The sequence below is a fragment of the Lates calcarifer genome, linkage group LG12 (genome assembly GCF_001640805.2).
Source record: "Lates calcarifer isolate ASB-BC8 linkage group LG12, TLL_Latcal_v3, whole genome shotgun sequence".
In the NCBI taxonomy this organism is placed as follows: Eukaryota; Metazoa; Chordata; class Actinopteri; family Centropomidae; genus Lates; species Lates calcarifer.
The window spans coordinates 23125271-23144048 of record NC_066844.1 but is presented as its reverse complement, the minus strand read 5'-3'; the positions used below and the strand labels follow the sequence as shown (position 1 = coordinate 23144048).

General features: G+C 40.8%; 3 protein-coding genes and 1 long non-coding RNA gene across 5 annotated transcripts in view; 1 reads left to right on the top strand and 3 right to left on the bottom strand.

The window, feature by feature from the left end:
- Positions 1 to 140: 140 nt before the first annotated feature.
- Positions 141 to 1998, bottom strand: LOC108886543 (olfactory receptor class A-like protein 4). The gene is made up of 4 exons (XM_018681469.2): positions 1735 to 1998; positions 1194 to 1457; positions 571 to 816; positions 141 to 362 (listed from the first exon to the last, which is right to left on the bottom strand). Exons 1-4 carry the CDS (start codon positions 1996 to 1998, stop codon positions 150 to 152), a joined length of 987 nt encoding a protein of 328 aa, XP_018536985.1. The 3' UTR covers positions 141 to 149.
- A 2270-nt stretch (positions 1999 to 4268) lies between these two features.
- On the bottom strand, positions 4269 to 6528 carry LOC108886490 (olfactory receptor class A-like protein 4). Its single transcript, XM_018681374.1, has 4 exons — positions 6244 to 6528; positions 5865 to 6128; positions 4656 to 4901; positions 4269 to 4481 (listed from the first exon to the last, which is right to left on the bottom strand). The coding sequence occupies exons 1-4, from the start codon at positions 6526 to 6528 to the stop codon at positions 4269 to 4271; spliced, it is 1008 nt and encodes a 335-aa protein (XP_018536890.1).
- A 2044-nt stretch (positions 6529 to 8572) lies between these two features.
- LOC108886488 (von Willebrand factor A domain-containing protein 1) lies at positions 8573 to 18224 on the bottom strand. 2 transcript variants are annotated; one of them, XM_051074367.1, is made up of 6 exons: positions 17686 to 18224; positions 12531 to 13061; positions 12070 to 12348; positions 11225 to 11500; positions 10700 to 10976; positions 8573 to 10576 (listed from the first exon to the last, which is right to left on the bottom strand). In XM_051074367.1, exons 1-6 carry the CDS (start codon positions 17765 to 17767, stop codon positions 10519 to 10521), a joined length of 1503 nt encoding a protein of 500 aa, XP_050930324.1. In that variant the 5' UTR covers positions 17768 to 18224; the 3' UTR covers positions 8573 to 10518. The 2 variants fall into 2 exon arrangements, with proteins under 2 accessions (XP_050930324.1, XP_018536887.2); XM_018681371.2 differs by having other exon boundaries at positions 10700 to 10979; positions 17686 to 18213.
- Positions 11452 to 18778, top strand: part of LOC108886494 (uncharacterized) — a 34417-nt gene continuing 27090 nt past the window's right edge. The window contains exon 1 of the long non-coding RNA XR_001961457.2: positions 11452 to 11530. This is a non-coding gene — a long non-coding RNA (uncharacterized LOC108886494). The remainder of the gene's footprint in view (positions 11531 to 18778) is intronic.

Below are 18778 nucleotides of genomic sequence, written 5' to 3'. Positions count from 1 at the left end.
AACATCCTACATTCACGCCTATGCTTGTGAACCTCCGCCTTTAACTATTTTTGAGAGAAGATGATGCCTCTAATAGTTTATGATTAGTGGTATTGTGTAAGCTGCACCTCCAGTGCTTCAGCAGAGTGAGCTGTCAGTCAGCAGCTCCATTAGTGAGAGATCAGAGACTTGATGAAAGAACGCAGCTGCCTATGGCCGACTGCCAGAACAACCGGTGACAAGAGGATAAACATAATGTAGGCAAAACGAGCAATGACCAAAAGATACTGAGCCGAGGAGCCGCTGTTGTAGTTGAAATAGTTGACAGAGATAACGTTGGTTCCCCAGGATGCAATGAAGAGCATAATGAGAGCAAGAATCACCTGAAAATCACACCAGGCAAACGATTGGGGCAGGTCACTTTTAATCCAATAAAAATGTTGCTAAATTAGTTAATTTAGATATTGTTTGTCTGTTCTATTAATAAACTCACAAGATTACTGCATATTAAACATTTTAATTTACTTATTTAAATGGATTCAGAGAGCTCTTCTGAGCCTCACACCTAAAAACACTCTTCCTCCTCCTCACCTTGGCTGCTCGTCTCTCGGCTGGCACTCGTTTTATGACAGGTGCATCTTGCACCAAACTGCGCTTCCTGCCATGGGTGTAGAGTGTGTAAAGGGAGCCCAGGTTGGTAAAAACCATCAAGGCTATGGGAATTACCTCATGAATCACCATAGATGTGGTGGCATAGGCCAGGCCACTGTAGTTGGATGGAAAATCCCAAACACAGCCCATCAGGGGCCGCGTTGTGCTGGTCATTAGCATCAGAGTCTGAAAAAGGAACATGGAGGAAAGAGATTAGAACTTACACTTAGACAGCAATTTAGCCAAACATACTTTTTCTTCAGAACAAATAGTTCTACTGTTGACACTGTCTGACTGAAGTGAAATGTACTTCAGATAAAGTATGTTATACTATGCTGTTGCTAAATGACAAATGCAGGCTTGATTTTAACTGTGATGGGTTACATAATTCAAGCAGGTTAAAGAAGCTAAAGATTTTCACAGATTACGGAAATGAATGGATGCCTAGAATAAACTAAAAGAACATTTAAAACAAGAAGGGTGGTTTAGAGAATGACTGTAATGTAAATCTGTACATGATTTGTTAGGAACTGGGCTGAAACATGCAAAACCATTGGAATCACCTCTGTGGTGTTCACATTCCCGTTAGTAGAAAATATATGAGCAGGAATGGAGTAAATATAGTTGAGAAGCCACATGAGGGCAATACTCAGCAGTAGGGTCTTTGGAGCACCCCGGGGCCTGTGAAGGTTCTTCATAGTGGGAGCTACACGCCTCAAAGTCTGGAGGTGGAACGCACTGAGGAAGAGTGTTGACCACACGTTGACCGATCGCAGCCACACCCAGAGACCCATCAGAAGCTGACACCACCCTTTGGATGAATACACCTGTAAATGAAATTGATGGGTGTATAAATAAAAACTCTACCCTGTACAATTACCTCTTGTAAATACAAAGAACTCTGAACCTATCTGATATCTAATAAGTCTTACATCTATTTAACTTTTTGGCAACCATAAGTTCCCAGGCAAAACCCTCTTAACATTAATCTACATGTTGGCACAGACCACCAGTATGGTAGCTGGTGCAAAGACATACCTTTGAACTAACTAAAGGGTAACTCCCTGGCACTGTTAAAATCTACTGATCTTAAAAACTACATACCTTGAGTCCTAAATCTGAAGTGATGAGCAGTGTGTTCCTCACTACAGACACCATCAGGTTAGACAGTGCCATGTTAATGATTATGAGATCCGAATTGCGTCCTCCAACACGGTCTGTAATCACACTCTTACCAATCACCCCAATGACAGTGGCATTACCCACGATGCCCAGCAACACCAGGACAATGTAAAAGGCAGTTAGTGGAGGGGACGAATAGTCACGATATCCCTTCGCCGTGAGCTCCTCGTCTTCATCCAGCGTCATATTGTAGCTATTGTCTCAACAACCTTATCTGTGAAGAAGTTTTAACAGCTGGTATGAAATGTCAAAGCATGCTTCATCTTCATTTTTGATGTATGTTAGTTGAATAAGGCTCAATCTTTATCTGCCAATATGCTGAGTAACAGTTTAATCACCCTACTGGTATTTTGTTCTGCCAGATCTTTGCAGGTGCAGTCACTAAAAGACACTCCTTCTGAGGGCCAATGGAAGAAGGTGATCCAACAGTAGAACCGTCTGTATGCTACGTGATGGTAAGACAACCCCTGTTAGGCCCTTACAAAACCTCAAAGCCACACTATGTTTTATGCCTTGGGGAGCTCAAGGTGCAGTTTAATGAAACACAAGAGATTAATCAGCTTCCCTGAGTGAAATGTGCTTTCTTTGCAAATTGATTTGTTACGCCATTATCCTAGGGGAAGTTGAAGCCTTTTCCTTTGTTTTCATGTATGTGCTTGCATGTGGGTTTTCAGCAAATGAACGAAAAACCTGAGAGCACTTTAATACTATGTTTTGAGTTTGAGTCACCAGGCCTGAGGTGGGTGCTAATAAACACTGAAACCCTGGACAAACTTTTTCTAAAAGAAATCAAGTTACCTTTATATCATGTTGACAGTAAATCAAATTGTGATGTCCTCTTGTCATTTAACATTCCATGAACCACAACAGTCACAAATCAGATTGGTCACTAACATAACAAGGAACAAACCCCCATGAGTAACAGCAGTTAGCAAACAGATGTATCCAGTATTCCTTCATCAAAGTCCAAGATAAGCCTCCATTAGAGGCAAGTGAAGGGTCTATGGGTTTGATTGTTGTTAGGGGTGTAAGAGGTCTGCAGTTCATATCCCATACAAGCCACCACTCATCATAAACTGGTTCAGGGATTGTGATAAACAGGGAGTTCATGCAAGAGGTATTTAAAATGAACATAAATTATTTAAATTCGAATATGTAAAAAATAAATAATTGAGTGTGAATATCAGCAACTTCGACCATTAATGCAGTGTTGGGATGTGTGGCGTATGTATCTCTGTCTGCGAAGGTGTTGCAAGATGGAAAAAAAAAAACGAAACAAAAAAATACATTTAAACCAATGACAAATTAAATAGGTGGGTACATTGTTTGAAAGTAACTGTAAGATCATCTAAAACATAATACATCTTTTAACAACTAAGCACTTCTCAGTCAATTCTATCAGGGCAAGTCAAACAGCATTTTAATGTTTCAGTAAATACCTACGTCTCCCGTTTAATTGGAAGAATGTTTCATTAATGGGTTTAGTATTTAAGAAATAAAGGATGACATGAAGTTTACACTGTTTACTCAGACTAGAATATCTGTTTGCAGCTTAAAGCCACTAGATGGACCCATAAACAACCAAGTTTTCAGTGCTGTTTTGGTTGTGGTGGCGAGCTGTGGGCTGTTGGGTGACTTGCACTTAATGTCCTCCCAGCACTCAGCACCATGTTCGTGGCAACGCCACCGTGGAGCTGATGGTGATCAGCTGTACCACCAGGTCTCTGCTGGGCTGTGTCTGGGAGTTCCCCTCCAGCGAGCAGGGCTCCGCTTTCGCCTCCACTTCACTGGTACTTAATGAGGTGTTGCTGCTGGTGCTGATGGTTTGCACTAATATGGCCACGCTTCACGCTCTGGCCAAGCACATCAGAGCGGTCACCTCAGGGGGAGAGTCAGGAGGGACTCCTGGAGAGCTGGACAAACATGTGTCCACTGAACGCAAGGCAGCTCACGTCATCGTGTCACTGGTGTCGCTCTTTGTGGTCTGCTGGGCGCTACAGGTCGCTGCAGTGACAGACTACAACCATGATGGAGGACACCACACTGATTGGCTGCTGACTGTTACATCAGAGGCCATCATGGCAACAAATATTGTGAACTTATATAGTAAAATGTTAGACCAGACCCAGATATTGGCTAGGAAGCTGATGGAAACACGTTACAATATAATCTAAATTAATCAATCAGATTTGACAGTTTTAGTAGGTTTTTATTTTTATTTGGACCTCTTGTTTGAATTGTAAAATAAAGACTTCACACTGATTATGAGCCCCATCTACATAAACAATTGAATTTAGTAGTCATGTAGCACAAATCCTTGTAACCTTAATGACTTTTTAACACTTTGTCCCTCTACTGAGTCCATCTCCAGTCACACACACATATGTGGAGGTTTACAGTGAGAAACATCCCATATTCACCACGTCAGCAGAGTGAGCTGTCAGCCAGCAGCTCTGTCAGTGAGAGAGCAGAGACTTGACGAAAGAACGCAGCCGTCTGTGGCCGACTGCCAGAACAACAGGTGACATGGCGATGAAGATAATGTTAGCAAAACGAGCAATGACCAGTAGAAACTCAGCCGAGGAGCCGCTGTTGTAGTTGAAATAGTTGACAGAGATAATGCTGGTTCCCCAGGATGCAATGAAGAGCATAATGAGAGCAAGAATCACCTGAAAATCACACAAATCAAACAAGGCAAAGGGCAATGAAACCCACACTTTGGGATATAATGACATAACATTACATAACATATAGTGACAAACATTTTAATTTACTGCTTATCTAAATGGCTTCAGAGAGCTCTTCAGAGCCTCACAGCTCCAAACACCCTTCTTCTTCCTCACCTTGGCTGCTCGTCTCTCGGCTGGCACCCGTTTTATGACAGGTGCATCTTGTACCGAGCTGCGCGTCCTGCCATGGGTGTAGAGTGTGTAAAGGGAGCCCAGGTTGGTAAAAGCCATCAAGACTATGGGAATTACCTCATGAATCACCATAGATGTGGTGGCATAGGCCAGGCCACTGAAGCTGGAGGGAAAGTTCCACACACAGCCCAGCAGGGGGCGTGTTGTGCTGCTCACCAGCATCAGAGTCTGAGAGGGGAAAGAAAGAGGAGTGGTGGCAGAACATGGAGGAAAGACATTGGAGCATATATTTAGACAGTAATTTAGCCTAACATACTTTTTCTTCAGGTTAAGTAGTTCTACTTTTGACACTCAGTTATTTTACTGCTGAACTGTTTGAACTTAAGTGTTACATACTTCAGATAAAGTATATTAGACTGTGCTATTGCTGGTTTACATGATATCAGTATTTTCTGCACCTCTGGTTCAGGGATATATTGATGCGACAAAAAGTTTGAATTTCCTTGGGAAAAGCAAGATGTCCACAAATAAAACATTTTTACATTCCTGAGATAATTTAAACTAATCATTTAATTTGCAGGGTTGGCAGACCAACATATTCATGTACTGTAGTCTGTCCACTCTGACTCTCTCTAACTGTTCCTGCATTTTGATTAATTTGTGAGCATGAGATAAGTGTATATACAGAGAACCATGACAACAGACAGCCTTTTGCAGCACCTGTTTGAGCTTTTTAACATTAAAAGAGCTGCAGCAGGCCAGCCAGGTAGATGCACAGGTGAAGTGGTGTGGCCCAGTTTGAAGTTTTATCTCCTTAAATACAGTAACACTGATTCTGTCCATTTTGGAAAACATTCTATACAGTTTTAGATTTTTCGATGTGATTTTTTTCCTGCTGTTCCAGACACTCACTGGTTTTGTACAATGTGATAAGCAATCAGCAGACTCCTGAAATGTGCTTGTGTTGTCTAACTTATCACCACAAACATAAGCCTGCATAAATGTTTGTCACTTTTACATGATCACAAATAAACAGAAACTAATGGATGCCTAGAATAGGAAATACGTATTTAATAAAATACTTTAAAACATTTAAAACAAGAAGGATGGTTTAGAAAATGGCTACCTGTAATGTAAAGTGTACATGATTTGTAGTAAATAGACTGAAGCATGCAAAACCATTGGAATCACCTCTGTGGTGTTCACATTCCCATTAGTGGAAAATATATGAGCAGGAATGGAGTAAATATAGTTGAGAAACCAAATGAGGCCAATACTCAGCAGTAGGGTCTGTGGAATGCCCCGGGGCCCGTTAAGGTTCCCGATAGTGGGAGCTACACGCCTCAGAGTCTGGAGGTGAAATGCACTGAGGAAGAGTGTTGACCACACGTTGACTGATCGCAGCCACACCCAGACACCCATCAGGAACTGACACCACTCTTTGGATGAATACAGCTGTAAATGAAAGGGATGGGTGTATAAATAAAAAAACTAACATCCTGTACTTACACTTACCTTCTGTAGATGCAAAGAACTCTGTTAAAACCTACTAATCTTAAAAAGTACATACCTCGAGTCCCACGTCTGAAACGACGAGCAGTGTGTTCCTCATTATAGACACCAGCAGGTTAGACAATGCCATGTTAATGATAATGATATCCGAGTTGCGTCCTCCAACACGATCCATAATTATACTCTTACCAATCACTCCAGCCACTATGGCATTACCCACGATGCCCATCATCACCAGCATGATGTAAAAAGCAGTTTGTACAGGGGACACAGAGACACGAAGTCCCATCCCCACCAGCTCCTGGTTTTTATCCTGCATCATAGGGTCGCTCATTGCAGCCATTGTCTTAAACTTTTCTGTGAAGCAGTTTTAACAGCTGGTTTAAAATCTCAAAGCATGTTTCATCTTAATTTTTGTATGTCTGGTGAGTAAAGCTCAGTCTTTATCCGCCAACATGCTACCAACATGTTGAGTAACAGGTTAATCACCCTACTGGTATTTTGCTCTGCCAGATCTTCACAGGTGCAGTCACTAAAAGACACTCCTTCTGGAAGCCAATGGAAGAAGGCGATCCAACTTGTGTCATCATGACGAAAAAATGACAGCAGAGCTTTCTATGTGCTACGTTATGGTAAGACAACCCCTGTTAGAAAACCTCAAAGCCACACTATGTTTTATGCCTTGGGGAGCTCAAGGTGCACTTTCATGAAACACAAGAGATTAATCAGCTTCCCTGAGTGAAATGTGCTTTCTTTGCAAACTGATTTGTTACACCATTATCCTAGGGGAAGTGGAAGCCTTTTTGTTTGTTTTCATGTATGTACTTGCATCTAGGTTTTCAGCAAATGAACAAAAAAACTAAAAGCACACAAGTCAACAGGCCTGAGGTGGGTGCTAATAAACACTGAAACCCTGGACAAACTCTTTTTCTAAAAGAAGTCAAGTTACCTTTATGTTATGTTTGTAACAGTAAATCAAGTTGTGATGTCCTCTTGTCATTTAACATTCATGAACCACAACAGTCACAAATCAAATTGGTCACTAACATAACAAGGAACAAACCCCATGAGTAACAGCAGTTAGCACGTCTACCAAACAAATGTATCCAGTATTCCTTCATCAAAGCCCAAGATAAGCCTCCATTAGAGGCAAGTGAAGGGTCTATGGGTTTGATTGTTGTTAGGGGTGTAAGAGGTCTGCAGTTCATATCCCATACAAGCCACCACTCATCATAAACTGGTTCAGGGATTGTGATAAACAGGGAGTTCATGCAAGATATATTTAAAATGAATGTAGATTAAAGCTGCAAGGAGCATTGATCAGGCCCCTGAAAATCCATGCATGCTTAGGGTGCTGGCAGGACACCGGCTGATGCGGCTTTTCTGACCAAATTTGATGCTGATCTGTACAACCTCCATGGAGTATACATAAATCCATGGCAAAGCATTAAACTTTGCCAAGTCACCACAGACATGCCCTTGAATGAAGCATCTTTGAATCCTTAAAACTTTTCCAGATATGAGGTGGATCTGGTCAACCTGCTAGGAGAAGGACATCACAGTATAAAACATGACACTTCCTGAAGCCAGTAGGTGGCACTCCAACTATATATTGACATGTAGATGTCTTCAGGCCAAGACTCTTATCACACAAGAAGTTTGATGCAGATTGGACAATGTAGATATGAGTTACAACAACTTCGAAATTGAAATTCGCCATACTGCCTTGGACACACCTCTCAATGAAAACTCAAAAGCTTTGCAATTTAACATCATCTGTGTCTTCTCATGCCTGGGCCCTAATTATTCAGATTCGGAAGGAAAAAACAAATAACAGAGTGTGAATATCAGCAACATCGACCATGAAAGCAGTGCTCAGATGTGTGGCATATGTTCTGTGAAGGAAAAACAAAAACAAAGTAGACAAACATACAGTATGTAACGAGCAATGTCTTTCTCCGATCTTACAGTGAAGATGCTTAGCAGTTAACAGTGCTTTTAACAGCAATTAGCAGTTAGTCCTCTCTTTTATATTTATTTATCATTGAACACATCAGTGTATTTAATAACATGTGCACCAGGAGGACAAATTAAGGTCATGGTTGCATTATTGAACTGTAACATCATCTAAAAATAATAAACCTTTTAATGACCAAGCACTTATATTCCAACAGCATTCTAATATTCCAGTAAATACCCATGTCCCCTGTTTAACTGGAAGAAACAACATAGCATAGCATGACCTCTAATCATCCTAAATTATTTATGTCACATGACAGGATGACATGAAGTTTACCATTTACTCAGACTAAAATTTCTGTTTACAGCCTAAAGCCAGTAGATGGACCCATAAACAACCAAATACCAGAATACCAGAGAGAACAACACAGTTTTAATACATAACTTTTATTCACATCTAGTTACAAAAAATAGAATGCATATGCACACTATGCAAATATATATATTTTTACAGAAATCTTCTGTTATTTCATTTAATTTGCCTAGAGAAACATATTAAACAAATTCAGTAGCACATAAAGTTAAATACAAAGCAAAGAATTATATTTACAGTACATATTCACTGTGTACCCTGTACAGTACAGAAGTACAGGATGCCAAAACAGAGAGGAATTTACTCTGCTCTTAAGAGCCAATAACATAAAATCATCTTTGTTCTTTACTAGCGTCACATTCTCCCTGCTTTTTTATCACTGACAGGTAATCAGAAACACACCTGTGTCTGTGACTTCAGTATTTTCTGCTTATTTGCTGCAAAATGTTCAAATGTCACTTAGTGAAACCGAGAGAAATGTCACTGAGAAACTGAGAGAATGATGAATGAAACTTGTCTCTCCTGGCCAAACTCATCCATGATCAGCTTCAAATTTTAACATTTGAAACTACTGTAATCAACACAATCAAAAATCCAAAGTAAGGAGTCACTTGAGAGGCCACCAATGGTAAATAACAAGCTTAAATTTGGTCATTAAAACAATAGAAATTCCAAAATCACAATGATGCAGCATTATTTTTATTGGTCCATTATCTCCACCATGATTTTTGTCTGCAGCCCATGGATTATAGAGAGTAACTTTGAGCTGATATCGCTGCATGTAACAGAACTTTGTTCTTTTTCATGAATTAACACTGCTTTTATAACTTTCAAAGGATGAATCACTTTCAGTGAGAGCAAGGATTCTGCCAATCTGAGAAAAACATTAACAGGCAAGGTCATAGTCCTGTCACCTGGCATTCAAAGCTTCTTCAACTCCTGGCTAAAATTAGACTCATTTAACAATACTGATGTGAAAACTAGTGGTGGAAAAAATATTACATTTATTTAAAACGCTGCATAGTAAAAAGGTTTTGAGGGATAAGTTGACTTGTGACAATACCACCGTAGTGCCAGACCTCTGAGCTGATGCTCATATCTTTTTGCGATTTGTTTTCAGCAGTTTTAAACCTGCAGTGTGGAACTTTTGTCTCCCCCTCCTGGCAGTGAGAGTAATTGCAGTACATGTTTGTCCTCATCGTGGATCGCTTCCTTTAATGACTGGCAAACTAATCATTGCTGTGTGACGTAAAAAACATCACTATGGGGATATCAGCGCAGGAATGTCGCCACAGACACCAGATTTAAAACTCAGCATTGCGTGACCTTGGTCACACCAACATTCATTTACATGTAAAAGTCCTGCACTCCATCTTTAAACGAGTATTGCTGTGAATATGAAGTGCAAGTCAGTTTAATTATCAGGCTATTGCAGCTCAGCTGCTCAGGCTAGAGTGCTTGTATAGTTAACAAAGTTCATGGTTTATGGTTCCTCAAAGATGTCTTGGTTCAGAAAAGAAGATATCATTTATATGTTTTCAGATGTAAAACTAGTGATACTACTAATTTTGATTTTGATCTGACACCAGGGCAGGTAGGAAGATAAAGACATTTTCTTATAATTTCAGGTAAATGTAACAGTGCAATTTAATAGTAGGCTGCCATTACAGACTGTTAATCAGAATAATAAATAATCATTGTCAGTAACAATAGTTCCTCATACTGACTGTGAATGTTGCCTATCTGCATACTCTGGGATATATCTGAACAAATGTGTGGTGCTGTGGCGGGCAGCCTTCCTACGAAATTGCAATTGAGAAAAAAAGACTTAATTATGCTCTGTATTTACTCAGCCATTGTGAGGACAGAGGGCTGGGGTGATGTGATAAAGCCTTTCTGTTATTATAATTAATTTCAAGATGAAAATTGAACTTAAGAAATAAAGCTCAGTCCTGCACACGTTTTGCAGTCCAGTCCATCCAGCACTTAAAATACTCGATTTCATCCATGTTTTTTACTGCAGACTCTGCTGCAGTCTGTTAACCCCTGTGGCTGGAATCTATCAGAGTAGAGACAGAGAAACAGGAAATTACACTTCCTCTAATGAACCAAACCTGCTATGTAGGAACATAATTGCAGGAATTAAGAAAAAAAGTAGATGATAATATTTGGCTCAGCTAACCTGAGTGACTCTCTGCTGTGCAGCATAACCCGTCTCCCAGGCCTGAACTGTAGACTGGAGACACACACACTCGGCTGCTCGGGGCAAGGTGTGTGAGCCGTGTCGAACGTGAAGTAGGGGACAGATAGACAGGAGGACTTTGAGGAGGACATGTGGGAGTTTTCTCTCTCCCAGCTGAGCCAGTAGCCTTTCAAGCCTTCCTGATTGGCCTGCCACGTTACCTGCACCTCCTGACGCTCCACTGGGGTCAGCCGAAGGTCGGTCAGAGCAGGCAGAGCTGCTGCAAAAGAAAACAGGGAAGATTTAAACAGTTTAGTCAAATGAAGCTGTGAAAACAAGTAGGGATGATTCATGAGAGAACTCTAAATTGGCAACTTCCAAAGGTCAGCTTTCATAACAGAGAAATGAACAGAAAGAATGTGATGCTTTTAAGCTAAGACAACAAAATTATCTGAAATAACAGCAGAAAGACACAAACTCACACAGACATTAACATGATATACAAACATCAAACTGAAAGCATACCTTCCTGAGTACATGCCTTCACTGACATGGCTATTTCTCTCCCATTCTTATGCAGAGCGCTGACTGTGACCAGGTACTGCGTGCCCGGCTCCAGGCCCCTAAGTACAGTAGAGTTTTTCTGGCCATGTAACGTCACAGTCTGGACTCGTCCGCTTGGAATCACCCCATACTCTAACGTGTATCTCAGGACCCGAGCTGGCTGCAGGGGACCCCAGCTCACACGGATCTGATGAGGGCCAGAGTCTGACACGGAGACCACTGACGGGCTTAAAACATCTGACGTGAGCGCAGGAAGATGGGACACAGGTGAGCGATGGGTACCAGCATCACATTTAGATGAACTAATACTGAATTTAGATTAAGTGGAATCTGGTGAATATGGTAGTGAAACACCCAAAGTTACCTGTCTGAACACCTCACTTGAAGTAAACAATCACACTGCAAAAACTTTAAATTGCTGTGCAGTCAAGTCAGGGGTACTGTGTGTTATTACAAACTGTAATTGTGCAGACATTTGCCCTCATGTTGCAGTAAACAGCTCCCTAATGGCATGAATATCTGTATAGAGGAAAAACAACAACCCTCTTGACAAGTGCTCTGCCTGTTGAATGATCTGGTTTCAGTTTTCTAATATCTTTCTATGAGAATAATGGAAATTCAATTCCATGAACAAACTCCATCTTCTGAAGAAGATAATGAAAAATGATCAAAAGCTCTATAACTGAGTGGACCTTGTGGTGAGATTGCTTTGTCAACTATTTTCTCTATGGTTAAGCACATTGCAGGATTATAAAACACATGTATTTAAAGGGGAAATCTTAAATCATCAGTTTAAATCATCTCACCAGGAAGTGTGGTGAAGTTAACAGAGAGTGTGTTAAACAGCCTCTGGTTGGACTCCGGGCGGAGAGACGCTGTGTAGGTGGTATCAGGCTGGAGGTTAGTTAGCTCGACCCAGCTGGAGTCACCTGAGACGGTACGTCTGGTCACAGGGTCTGTGTCTGACATGGAGTTATACCAGAGCTCATAGTAACCGTTGTCTGCACTCAGAACAGGACGCCACTGCAGCACAGCACTGTGGGAAGTCAAGTGAACCACGCGCAGCCGTTCTGCTCGAATAATTTCTATAGATAAGGCAAGATGAGGGGACAGAGAGAGGGGGGAGGAGAGATAGAGGCAGAAAAGATAAAATAGAGAAAGTGGAGTGATTAATTCTGTAGTTAAAAATCACTTTTCCTGTCTAAAAATAACTTTCTAACATCTGCCATGGAGCCGCTGCGCTAATATTTCAAACACACACACATACTGATGATGGCCTCCCTCAGATCCTCTGTGATGATTTCGATGTTATCAATGTCCACAGAGTAGAGGTGGGACTCTAGGGGAGGTGTCACCGCGCGTTGTAACACCTGGTAGTTGCCATGTATTGTAGATACAATCAACACAGAGACTCCCTGAGCCTTCAGCTTCGTCATGGGCTCGTCCACGTCTCCAGGCTGCACACCGTCAGTCATCCACAGCAGAATCTTTGGCACATTCTCTGTCAGGAGCTGCTGGGCCACCCCGAGCGCCGCCACAGTGTTGGTGTCTCCCTGCAGGTGACTGACATGTTGCATAGCTTTCTGCAGACTTTCCTGACTGCTGTGGTCATCCAAGCCGAACACCAGGTTTGGCTTGGTGCCCACCTGCAGCAGCCCGACTCTGACGTGCCCACGGCCCAATGAGAAGGGTTGAAACAGCTCACCAGCGAAGCGCAGCAAGCGTGAGAACTCGTAGTTTGCTATACTTCCTGAAGAATCCAGCAAAATGAGAACATCCCCTTCACAGCAGTTCAACACTGTGAACAACAGGAGAAAAAACAGAGCAGCCATCTTAATATGAGGATGCTCACATTCTCTTTATTGACATATTTACTAGTGATTAATTTTATTCCCTTTTAATAGTTTTTTAAATTGATAAGACATTCTTGAGTAGAAAGATTATTTACACATTCAGCAATTATGCAGTAACATTAGTGTTAATTTAGAAGCATGTTTCTGGACACCTGACGAATGCAGGTCCAGTTTTTCTCTCCTTTCTGTTGTTTTGGTCTCCACCAAGTCCTAAGGAAAACATCTGGGTCTTTATTGCTGCTAAGTGCTCCACTATGTTCACTAGCTTGTCTTTAACTTTGTCTGATATTTGATGCTGGGTTGGTAGTAACGTTTTCAGAGATGCATCTGGAAAAAAACACTGATGAGAGCGGTGAGAGTGAATCAAAACAGTAGAGCTGCAGACTTGAAAACCAAAAACAGTGAGCTGAAAGATGGTAAAATGACAGAGTCCAGTGATAATTCTCTGTGGGTTTGTTGCAACAAGTGAAACCTTTTTCATTACACAGTCATTTTATCCATGTTAATGTAAGAATACTGATAATAACAGATTCAAAGTTCAAGGTACAGACAGGCAGGTTTTTAATTAAGGGTTAATGTAGAATTTCCATAAACCACAGTGACTTATTAGATGCCTTCACTGCATCCACAGAGATACTAGACACTGCTGGCAGTGATGAATCATCCCATCATGACTACATTAATATCTCAGTCAAATAAAAAAGGGGACAATGATTTGATGTATCTAAGGAAAGACTGATCTTATTTATGTCACACATGCAGTTACTGTCCTTGGAGAAGTATTAATATAAAGAATGAGAGGCAATAACAGGTATATGAGGTGTCTTGTTTCATACATAACACTGAAGTCTTGGGAACGATGCACTATACAGCTGGCACTGTATGGAAACGTCAAAAAATATTGCATTGAGAATATTTTAAATTGTGCCACATTGGAGGATTTATGATAGCAAGGAACCAAGAGAATTGGTCACAGGAGTCGATTTATCATATGAAACCAGACAGAGATTTACATCGTAAATAAATCAATGAAAAAAAAAAGAAACAGTGCAGAGAGAAGAAGAGAGAGCACATCCCCCATCTTGGGATCTCTCCACTTGAATGAACACATACTGGTTTCTTCATCTCACCCATCATCATTTCTCAGAAGCAGTTGTGCTCCATTTTGTCGTCAAAAAGTCTTCTTACTGGAATAACTTTCAATGAAAAGAATCCATTTTACCTACAAGCACCGTCCTGTACAATCAGCTCTGTGTTCAATACATCTGGTGACTCACTCATCCCTTTCTCCTGGAAACCAGCGAGTGTTTCCTAATAATCCTGCTCACTGCATGAGACCTTTGGTACATTTGGTGCCTCCGGTTCATGAAATATTGGTCTTTTACCGTCACCTAAGATAAATACTGTAACTAATGCAGTGACATTAGCTCTTGGAATAATTTAGATTGAGGACCAGATTAAATGCTAAATGGGAATAGATTAAACCCTCACATCCAGTAGTCATTCTTAAATGTCCACTACATGATGTACTCATTTGCTTTATTGCATCACTTCTTCCGTATCGTTCGCACTTCTCTGTCTTTTCCAGTTGCAGATCCTCTGCAGAACACACCCATTATTTTATTGCAGCAATGGCCCACAATCATTAAACTTTTATAGGGAGGCAGAAAATAAAGCAGTAGAAAAATAAACAGGCAGAGAGGAAATGAGGGAGAACAGTGCAATCAGACGAAGAGGCGTCAGCCAACATCTTAATGAAACACCAATAACTTACACAGATTACAAGAAGAGATAGAGGAGAACAAGCTGAAGTTTCAAGTATGTGGAAATGTGTATATGTACATACATTTGTACACATATACAGTATATAGTATATACATACAGCGGACAAACTAAAAGAGGAAAATGAGATGGAGAACACAAAAACAGAGAGATGAGGAGACATGGCTGGATTAGGGTTGTTGATGGGGATGTAGAGGAATTGCTCCGTCTTTACATTCCTCAGAGGAGATGTGCATGTGAATGCGTGTGAGAGAGAGAGGGAGATTTGGGAGTATGTCATCTGTCATTTAATTGGTTTCAAGCTGTGCCAAGGCCATATGCCACACTGCAGAGCTGCACAGATGAGTGAAAAATATGTTAATGCTTCCTGTGAAGTACACTGAGTGCACTATCAACATGCACTGACATCAAACAGACAGATGGTGGACTATCCAGTCTCCGTCAGATCAGAATCAACGCAGACTAACTCTAAACTCCTCATGAACTTTTTACACATCAACTGCATGTTTCCTTTTTTTTTTGCTTTAAACGTTTACAGATTTCCTGCAGAAAAGGGAAACCGCAAATTAATTAAAAATTCCACACATTCCATGTAGGCTTTTTTTGAGGGGATCTCTAACTTTGCTAATAAGTCAAAATATTTTCTTTTAATTAGCTGCGGCCACCTGTAAAGACCACAACATCCTCTCTGTCAGAGTCAATATTAAGATTAAAGCTCCTATTGTCCATAAAAAAATACAGTAAAACGCTGCTACTGGCAATGAATTAAACATGAACAATAAACAGTTTATCTGCAGCACTGACATAATGTGGAGGATCCAGACAATGCATGGATCGGCACCAGTTTTTATCTCTAATCTCTTCGGCCCCTGTTCTACCTTCAGGCCTCTCACATCTGTAAACCAATCACTGCTCCTCATTCCACACTTTCTGTCAGAAGAACAAACAGTGGAACAGTTTGTCCCAGAGTATTAAATATTTCCCTCCAAACCCATCTGAAATTGCATAGTTTGACATTTTTGAAAGGACACTTATTTGTTTAAATTTAAATTTGTTTTAAATATGAAGCTGGAGCCAACAGCTGGGTTAGCTTAGCTTAGCATAAAGACTGGAAAATTGGGAATCTGAGCCTGGTTCTATGAAAGCGACAATTTGCCTTTTTACAAGGAGTTACGTGCTGGACTACTTTTCGGCTGGGAGCAGTAACTTCCTGGAGTCTGGCTGGTACATGGATCAGACTAGCTGCTCGAGCTTCATATGAGTGAACAGATATGAGGGAGGTATTATTCCTCTCATCTGACACGCTACAAGAATATACAGAATTCACAAAACTTGGTTTTATTTAGCTTTTTGAGATCCATTATGGCAACATGACATGGCAGATTGATTGGTTCTCTGTGCAGTACTCCTATTGAATCCTTGTATGTTTCCTGACTGCTGTGTGCTTCTGTTGCTCCTTTAAGAAAGCTGTCTAGTCATTATTTACATCCAAGGTTAGGATATCATAAAATCTGCCACAATGATTTTGACTGTTAAAAAAAAATCTGTCCCTTTATTGTCCCCCAACTTCATGCAATGACAAACAGCAGGATTAACTCAGGCAGCTGAAATGTTTTTGGGCAGACCAGCACTGACAGTGGTCACACTGTTTACTTGCATATGTTTCCATAAGCTGGTTCAGGTCCCATTGGCTCTCATAGCTTGTTATATTTAATACCCTCTAATAATTTGTTCCAAAGACAGTAACAAAACAGCTTTAGCCTGGATCCTTTTCCAGTTTCTCCTCCACCACCTGCAGTGGTGGAAGAATTACCACACCAATATATAGGAATACTCTGCTGGAGGTAAAACTCCTGCATTAAAATCCTTACCTAAGTAAAAGTACATTAATATTATCAGCAAAAAAGTAATAGCATTATGCAGAGAAATGCCCTCTGTGAGTGTTTTACTGTGGTGTATTTTCAGATTAGCAGATTATTATTACTTATTGTTAATGTTAAACAGTTAAAGTGGAATTTAATCTTTAACGTACCCACTGACTGCAGCTGTCAGATAAACACAGTGGAGTAAACAGTAAAATATTTCCCTCTGTTGAACAATAAAGACGCATTAAACTGAAGTGCTTCAAAAGCTGTGCTGATGTGTAGCAGGCTACTTGAATAAATATATGACAAACGTGAAGAGAAATAAAACAGATTCTCCAGTGAGTCTTCATACTGTCTCCTATAACTACGATTATTTACATTCATTACGGTTATTACAGATCATTATATTGATTAGATCATAAAGGTGCGACCATATAAAATTAAAAGTAATGAACCATTGTGCAATATATCACCACACATTAACGCCCCGGGACAACACGATCCATGAGACAACTTGTTCAAACCAGACTGTGGAAATGTTCTTGGCCTGTTGCTACTCATTAAATGTCAGTGATGGTGCATTCACTGTGTTGTGCTGCGATCTGACTCATCATTTATTAACAGCAGTGTGTAAATATTTTACTCACAGTAAGGAAAACAGTCCCTTTGTTTTAGAGTGTATTTGCACTAGTAATATAAACAATTTAAGGGGAATTCGTTTTTTCACCCGGTTTAACTTTAAGCCCAGACTCCTTTTACAAAACATCTAATTTTCCTAATCTGACTCCGAGGACGAAAACGCCTGCTACCTTTCACTTTATATGCGGGTATTAGGTCTTTGTGGTGTTAATGTTTCATTCGGCCACATACCTGTACCTCTTTCTATTCTATATCTGTATCGAATCTTATGTTATCAACTCACCTGTGGCAGGTACAGCACTTTGCATGTTGCTCCGCGGCAACATCGTCCAGAGAAAAACGCAGCGCAGTAAAAAGCCCTTCATCCTTTCCAGACAGCGTCAAAAGTCATGAATGTGATTAAAAACCAGGACAGGATAATCAGGTGAAGTAACCGACACCGGATCCTTCCTCACCGGTTCCCATCGTACTGATCACTCTCACACATGACCCAGCCTGTGCCGCCACTTCTGCAGAGTTCAGCTCCTCTGGTAACTTTTCTTCCGCAAACACCTGCGTCATTCATGCACCTCACTCTCTGCAGAAATGCGCAGTGCTGTCACTTGATTTAAGATTACTTTTCTCCCAAACTGTTTCATGACTGTACACAGATCACTTTCTGGTCCGGATTACTCCTCCTCCTCCTCCAGCTGCTGAGCCAGGAAATAAAATCAGTGTCACTTTTCTCTGGACATTGGTCTCTGATGGGACTTTTGTGGGACAGATGCTTTCTGGGCGCTTGCTGGTCCCCGCTTCCTCCTGTACTGTAATTTCCTCAGTCCAGGGGTCATCACACTTAATCATACAAACATTCAGGCTCTAGACCAAATGGACACCCATGTAAAAAAAAAAAAAGACTGTGTCTCAGGGGACCAAGAAAATCTCATCATGAACATGCCAGACATTAATGTCTGCTGTGGCTGCAAGAAAAATAACATCTGTTTTGACTGTACATTATGTTGTGCTAGAGGCATGAATGATAATGGGTGAGCACAGATGAGTACAAGACAACCCCACCCCTCCTTCCTGGGGGCAAGACAGCCAGAAGGGAAGAGATGTAAAATGATTACAAATGATGAGGCTGTGTGTAGTTGTTTTATGTCTCTTTGTGGTTGTTTTGTGTCTCCCTGTGGTCATTTTGTGTCTTTTTTGATTGTGTCTATTTGTGATTGTTTTGTATCTCTTTGCGGTTGTTTTGTGTCTTCATGTAGTCCTTTTAATATCTCTCTCTGGCTGTTTTGCATCTTTTGGTGAATGGTCAGTCTCTTTGTGATTATTTTGTGATTTTTTATTATTTTATGTCTCCCTGTGGTTGTTTTGTGTTTCCTTGTGGTTGT

Excerpts from the sequence above, each read along its gene's own strand:
- LOC108886488 (XM_018681371.2), bottom strand. The coding sequence starts at position 17,767 with ATGAAGGGCTTTTTACTGCGCTGCGTTTTTCTCTGGACGATGTTGCCG. Across the intron at positions 13,062-17,685 it reads AAGTGCTGTACCTGCCACAG|TGTTGAACTGCTGTGAAGGG; the intron begins GTGAGTTGATAA and ends TGTTGTTCACAG. Across the intron at positions 10,577-10,699 it reads CACAGCAGAGAGTCACTCAG|ATTCCAGCCACAGGGGTTAA; the intron begins GTTAGCTGAGCC and ends CTACTCTGATAG.
- LOC108886543 (XM_018681469.2), bottom strand. The coding sequence starts at position 1,998 with ATGACGCTGGATGAAGACGAGGAGCTCACGGCGAAGGGATATCGTGAC. Across the intron at positions 817-1,193 it reads GGAATGTGAACACCACAGAG|ACTCTGATGCTAATGACCAG; the intron begins GTGATTCCAATG and ends TTCCTTTTTCAG. Across the intron at positions 363-570 it reads CCGAGAGACGAGCAGCCAAG|GTGATTCTTGCTCTCATTAT; the intron begins GTGAGGAGGAGG and ends TGTGATTTTCAG.
- LOC108886490 (XM_018681374.1), bottom strand. The coding sequence starts at position 6,528 with ATGGCTGCAATGAGCGACCCTATGATGCAGGATAAAAACCAGGAGCTG. Across the intron at positions 6,129-6,243 it reads TTTCAGACGTGGGACTCGAG|CTGTATTCATCCAAAGAGTG; the intron begins GTATGTACTTTT and ends TTTCATTTACAG. Across the intron at positions 4,482-4,655 it reads CCGAGAGACGAGCAGCCAAG|GTGATTCTTGCTCTCATTAT; the intron begins GTGAGGAAGAAG and ends TGTGATTTTCAG.